This window comes from Berghia stephanieae, chromosome 13, assembly GCF_034508935.2.
Source record: "Berghia stephanieae isolate SIO BIC M18660-M18661 chromosome 13, UCSD_Bste_1.3, whole genome shotgun sequence".
Classification (NCBI taxonomy): domain Eukaryota; kingdom Metazoa; phylum Mollusca; class Gastropoda; order Nudibranchia; family Aeolidiidae; genus Berghia; species Berghia stephanieae.
This window is the reverse complement of record NC_088372.1, coordinates 13,528,611-13,536,110: the sequence shown is the minus strand read 5'-3', so window position 1 is coordinate 13,536,110 and position 7,500 is coordinate 13,528,611. Positions and strand designations below refer to the sequence as shown.

The 7,500-nt window shown below is 34.1% G+C and overlaps 1 protein-coding gene across 1 annotated transcript in view; it reads left to right on the top strand.

Annotated features, from left to right (window-relative positions):
• LOC144959208 (C-type mannose receptor 2-like) overlaps positions 1-7,500 on the top strand; it is a 38,609-nt gene that overhangs the window by 28,988 nt on the left and 2,121 nt on the right. The window contains exon 6 of the mRNA XM_078891748.1: positions 5,804-5,907. Within this exon, the coding sequence (XP_078747874.1) occupies positions 5,804-5,907 (104 nt within the window). The remainder of the gene's footprint in view (positions 1-5,803; positions 5,908-7,500) is intronic.

Sequence of the window (7,500 nt, the reverse complement as noted above, 5' to 3'; positions counted from 1 at the left end):
CATGATTTCATTTTTTTGTCTCTTCATTTTGTTCTTAGCATCCGTATTTGAGTAGCTGTTGATGTCAAGTCTCAGTTGTTTTTGCTTCTGTGATGACAGTATTGGACAGTAATCTTGTTTTTGTGTACTACTTCTCTCAGGCAGTGTTGTTTCCCTGCTCATCAGTACGCTTTGGACAAGATGTTGTTGAATTTCAGATGGGTTAGAGGTATCCTTTAAATTCTTTGACGAAAGATTTGAAGCGACGAGGTTTGTTTCTGAAATTTTCTTTGACTAGGTCATCTCTTAGACTGCTGACGTCTTTGATCGATTTTCTATTTTGTTTGGATTGCTTATGCCTCGGCTTATTTTCATTTTCTGTTGGCCTGAACTTTGAAACTAAGAGTCTATGGTCTATGGATGTCTTCATTCCTGCAATTGTTCGTGAATCATTGAGAATGCGTTTGTAATGGTCCGGAATTATGATAAAGTCTATCTGATTGTACGTATTGATAATCTTATCATCAGAATTTTTCCACGTTCCTTGCCAAGTAGCAATATGTCGGGAAGGGTGTTTAAAGGCACTATTACATATGAATAATTTATTTTCGCGGCAAAAATCAATAAGAAACTGACCATTTTCATTACGCAGTCCTTTGGAATAAGCATCAAGGCATGTTTCGTTGTTGTCTTTCCTTGTTCCTATTTTAGCATTGAAATCGCCCGTAAATTTTGAGGAGATACCGCGGACATTGAATGATGCGATGTTCATTCCTCATTCATAATTGCGTCATCAATATTCAAAAACTACTACCGTAGGCAAGAGACCTAATTAATATTACTTCCTTTTAATTTTAATTTCGATAATAGTTAGTATTATATTGTACGAATTAGTAACCTTTTAGATTCAGCTTGCTCTTATACTTCTTCATTAGTTTTCTTCTCTGTCCATGATATTCTTAACATCCTTCTAAGAGAACAACATATCTGCTGCCTCCAGTTTCTTTCTAATGTATTTTGTAATTGTCCGACTTTCACATGCATATAATAATACTGACCATACATAGGCCTTCAATACCCTATGATTTGATGTAATAATAATAATAATAATAATAATAATAATAATAATAATAATAATATAATAATATAATAATAATAATAATAATAATAATAATAATAATAATAATAATAATAATACTTCATTGCATCCCAAAACGATTTTTTTTTGTACAGACGTGTCATAATTTACACAAGAAGATAAAAATATAATGGAAATAGGATGTAGTTATATATAAAAAGGAGCAGCTCCACAACCAGAGCCGCGCTTTATAATATGAATAATTTCAACACTGTATAATAGTTAAACTGTCACTATAAATTGAAAATTGAAAAGATTGCAAAACAGATAAATTAATAAATTGATATTTACATTATTTGAAAGTAAAAATTCGAAATAATTATATAAAATGATTATTGCTTGTTGTCATAAAGCCTAATACTGGACGGCAGAAAAGATTTTCGATGTCTCTCTATTTTTGTTGAAATAGAGAAAGGGCGACCACTCTTTTCTGACATAATAATCGATGGTCTTAGTGGATGATTTTGGTCATTTAATATTTAGTTATTTTACTAATACAACATTTCTCGTATAAAAGATCTACATCGTCATCATTTATATAGCATTTAATGGATTTTTTAATATTTGAATTTATTTTGTTCCTTTCCACTGCTAAACAATTTGCCTCCCCAAGCTGTTATACAAAATGGCAAGACACTTTCGATTACTGCTTTATAAAATAATGTGCAGAGGGTTTTATCTATTCTTAACTGAGAAAGTTTTGATAAAAAATAAGTACGTCTGCACACCTTATGCCTAATTATTTTCAAGTGTTCATCCCACTTGAGCCTGTCATCAATCGTTACACCAAGGTATTTGTAGTGAGGAACTTGCTGGACGAATTGGTCCTTTAATTTTAACGATTCTATCGGTTCCTTCACTCTCCTAAAGTCAATCACTAGCCCCTTTGTCTTGCTTATGTTAAGCTCTAGGTGGGGGCATCACACCAAGACACGAATCTATCAATTTCTTGTCTATAAGCCACTTCGTTGCCATTTGTTATGAGACCTTGAAGAGGGTGTCATCTGCAAACTTTATTTAAGGTACACTCATTCGTGTATATCGTGAATAATACAGGGATAATACACAACCTTGAGGAGCACCAATATTTGTAGTTATACAGGAAGATATGTTTTGTCCTAATTGAACATATTGTGCTCTCTCCGTAATAAATTCGAGCACCCAAGCAATTATATATTTGTTTAAATTCAGACCAGTCAATTTTGAACAACCAACTGAGGTTGCATTGTATTGAACGCTGAAGAAAAATCTCTAAACAGCAATCTGCAATAGCTCTTAGCGTGATCTAGATGCCTGTAGATGTTGTTTGTAAACAGCAGGATGGCATCCTCTACGCCACGTCCTGGTTTGTAAGCAATTTGATGACTATCACTCAATGGCATAAACTGGTTCCTAATTTTAACTAGAACAAGTTTTTCTAAAGATTTCATGACTATTGAAGTCCGTGCAACAGGTCTGAGATCGTTCATTGGTTCATTTTTTGTTTCTTCTTCTTCTTTTTCGGAACAGGAATAATTTTTGAAGTTTTCCAAATTTCAGGGATCGAAACACATTGGAGGGACATGTTAAAATATGTGTATAAATGTCATTGAGATATTATGGTTTTTGAAAATTAGACTCATTTTATTAAAACTATCATTAGCTATTGCAATTCCTCGTTTTATTTCTGTGTTACATCTGCCATCTTAGGTTATTATGTAATAATAATAATAATAATAATAATAAGAAGAAGAAGAAGAAGAAGAAGAAGAAGAAGAAGAAGAAGAAGAAGAAGAAGAATATTGATGATAATAATAATAATAATAATAATAATAATAATAATAATAATAATAATAATAATAATAATAATGATAATGATAATGATAATGATAATGATAATAATAATAATAATAATAATAATAATAATAATAATAATAATAATAATAATAATAATAATAATAATAATAATAATAATGATAATAATAATGATAATAATAATAAAAATCAATGATAAAAATAATAATAATAATAAAATCAATAATAAAAATGATAATAATAATAACAATAATAATAATAATAATAATAATAATAATAATAATAATAATAATGATAATAATAATAATAATAATAATAATAATAATAATAATAATAATAATAATAATAATAATAATAATATAATAATAATAATAATAATAATAATAATAATAATAATAATAATAATAATAATGAGAAGAAGAAGAAGAAGAAGAAGAAATGAAGGTATGATTTTTATCCCGTGTAGAAGCCTCATGATTAACTCATGACTACGGCTCAAGACAGACTGTTTTCATGGTCCATACAACTTGACACTGGAACTTCAAGGATGGTACCAAAACAATCCCAATATTTTTGAATAAGAAGGCAAAACTGCCTGTTGTAAACACCCGATGGACGGATCAAAATGTGATTCAACACCGTAAAGGTACCTCAAATCTTGATTGCACGAAAATCTCTTCCTCATTTCCTCCATGAGGGACGATACGGAGGGTGTGGGCGGTGATTTTTATACACATTTACGAATATTTATGTGGAATACAATGGGGTCAGAGAAGTCGTGACGTCACACATTCTACTCTTTCGATTCCAAAATCCTTGGAAGTGTTTATGTATCAATTTCTTCAGAGGACCAATAATGAGCAGGTTACATATTGAATCACAAGGTGGCGTAACTATTTTAGTAGCAGGATGAATATATAGAGGGGGATTCTTAGGATTTTGAGATGTAAACTAGCGGGTAAGGGTGATGTCTATTGACAATCAGCTTTAGAAAATAAGATGCCATCACTCTGAAACCAGAAGATCAGTTGCACAAGGTGTGAATCCATTCCTCCAGAAGAGTGGTTTTACACTTCCAATGAGATAAGAAGGCAAAAGCCGTCAATTTCAGGGCCAAAAAGAAATTCTATGAAGAAAGCCTCAAAAACGTGGGACGTTCGAGACAATTCTTTGCCTTGACCAAGGAACTGCTGGGACAACAGACGCAACCAGCTCTCCCATCTTTAATCGATCGTGCAGATCTACCAACTCGCTTTGGTCAATATTTTAAAGAAAAAACGGATACCATCAGGAAGGAACTCTCGTCTGAATCGATCCCTACAACATTTGACATTTCTAAGATCTTAGAAAAGCTTGTTTTGAAACAATTACTGTCTCATCTTAAAAATAATTGTCTTGAAGAAAAATTTCAGTCTGCTTATAGGCAACATCATTCGACGGAAACCGCACTTGTTAGGGTTGTTAATGATCTCCTCTCTGTTATAGACAATGGTTCATGTTCTTTGCTGAATTTGCTTGACCTATCGTCTGCTTTTGATACTATTGATCACAATCTTCTTCTCAAACGTCTTGAAATTACTTATGGCGTGTCTGGTGCAGCGCTTGATTGGTTTAGGTCATATTTGTTTAATCGTAAACAGATTATTACGGTGGATGAATATAGATCGGAGGAAATCTTTCTTGATTGTGGGGTTCCCCAGGGTTCAGTACTTGGACCCGTTCTTTTTGTTTTGTACGTTGGCCCTCTGTCTAAAATCATCAGAAGTTTTGGTCTGTCTTACCATCAATACGCTGATGATACGCAATTGTACTGCGTTTCCAATATGAGAAATTTACAAGAAGTATCAGCCAATAGTAAAAATTGTATCCAAAGTGTTAAGAAATGGATGAATGAGAACAGACTGAAACTGAATGATGATAAGACGGAGGTGCTGTATGTGGGGAACAGGAAGTGGAAAAGTGAAACAGATTTGAAGTTGGGGGATGCCTCTATTCAAATTGTTGACAAAGTGAAAAACCTTGGCACATTCTTAGACTCTGGACTGTCGATGGAGCACCAGGTTAATAATTTGGTTAGATCTCTCTTTTTCCAACTAAAAAAGATTGCTTCCATTAGACGGTTCATATCTGAGGATGTGACCAAGCACCTGGTTGTGTCCCTCGTACTATCGAAATTGGATTATTGTAATGCTCTGTTGTTTGGCGTTTCGCAATACAATCTGAAACGTCTTCAGATTGTCCAAAACAGCGCTGCCAGACTAGTATTTATGAAGCGTAGGTGCGACTCTGCCGGACCTCTACTTCATGACCTGCATTGGCTGCCTGTTGAGAAAAGAATTAAATTCAAAGCTTGTGTTTTAGTGTATCGTTGTCTTGAAGGTACTGCCCTTCTACCTTTCAGAACTAATTGAAAGATATTCAAAACCCGCCCCTTACGTTCGGCCAGTGATTCCACAAAACTAGTTGTCCCTCGAATTCGGAAAAATGCTGGAATGAGATCCTTTTCTCATTTCGGACCCTCTATTTGGAACGCCTTACGCAGAGCATTCGTGAAAAAGAATCTTTGTCTATTTTTAAACGTTCGCTTAAAACATATTTGTTTCGATTTTAGTAGATGGTATGAGAAGCAAGATAGGTTTGGTTTGTGTTGTGTGTTGTATTGTGTGTGTGTGTATGTGTGTGTGTGTGCTTGTGTGTGTGAATGAGTATGTTTCAGCCAAAGTAATTTGTAATTTAAGCGCTTAGAGTCTGGTGTCTCGGAGTTATAGCGCTATATAAGTTTTCAGCATTATTATTATTATTATTATTATAAGAACCAGTTTGTTTTTGACATCACGTTTATTCCCTATTCAAACTCGTATTCTTTCCATTTTTTCTCTAATGCCAATCCAGAGTTATTAGAGTCGAGATTGAGATGGAACTCGTTTTGGATTGGCCTGACAGAATTACCCGTCCCTAACGTCCCCACATGGATGTGGTACAACGGAGATGCCGTGGTAAGATAAGATAAAATAATCATATATATATATATATATATATATATATATATATATATATATATATATATATATATATATATATATATATATATATATATATATATGTGTGTGTGTGTGTGTGTGTGTGTGTGTGTGTGTGTCTGTATTATCTCACATCTTTTTTAAAAATTTGTTTCCGCCGATGCAATGGCTTCTTCGGGCGGTAATTATTTCGCATTGCTTAATACTAATACGGTGCTAAGTTGTGCATGTTCAATCAAAGAGGATTATGAGACGTAAAATAGCGGTATGGATGATATCTATTGACAACCAGCTTATATTTAGACTAGAAAATAAGATGCCATCACTCTGAAACAGAAGATGTGACCTTCAACCTAACAGCGGACAACTACAAACCATACAGAAAACCCAACAACATCATAAATTATATAAACAAAGACAGTTACCACCCCCTTCAATCATAAAGAATACCCCTAATAATTAGCGCAACGGATATCAAGACTATCAAAGGACTGAAACTTGCCATAACGCAGCAAGGCCCTACATCAACGCACTCAAAAACAGTGGTTACTCAGAATCCTTGCTGACAGGTCTTCTTTTAAAGCTATGTGGAACTCACCAGCAAAGTTGCCTTTTTCCCCAAAATAGTCTGAGAATATTTTTTACATAAAAGTGAGTGGATCAGGCACTTACGTTTATAATAAGAAGAAATGGAGTGAGTAGAAAAGTACCAGAAAAAAATAGAGAATAAAAACTTTGCGGCGACCTTACTGGTACAACGCCTGGTCGGGAGAGGTATTCTACAGTTGAGGCCATTCGACGACAACACCACCTGGCCGGGAGAGGGTAGTTCTACAGTCGAAGCCATCGCGTAGAGGTCTTTCTGACAAGAAACTTGATGAACTCTAAAAGATACAGAACTTGACTACAAAAATGTTTTGAGGACACAAGAAAACGCGTGAAAACTATGATCAGAACCTTACACTGGCTGCTCATTTGAGTCAGAATCGAACACAATGTTTCGCTTTTCTGTTTCAACGAATAAATTACCGATCTCGGGGTAACATTTAAGAACACTTCGTCTGAGACTGCAATTCGTCAGTTTGGGTCATCGGACATCCAGCTACAAAAAATGGGGGGTGGGGATGAAAAAAAATGACAAAAAAGGATTTTTTTTAAATCGAATAATTCATACATCTGCTAGATCAGCGGGGAATGAAAGACACGAAGAACATCATCTGAGAAGTTGGAGAGGATTGGACATGTTATAGAAAGCAGGTGGGGGAACATCCAAAAAACAGCCCTACACTGGATCAAAAGGAAAGAGAAGAAGAGGAAGGCCCTGGGCAACTTGAAGGAGAACACTTTATATATATATATATATATATATATTATATATATATATATATATATATATATATATATATATATATATATATATATATGAGAGAGAGACTTGGAGGAGAGAGAACATGGAGCTCTCTGAAGATGACGACGATGAACAGGGGAAGATGAAAGTCCTTCGTTGTTGCCCTACATGACAACAGGCGTAATGAACAGTAAATAACTGAATCTGTTAAAATACTATGG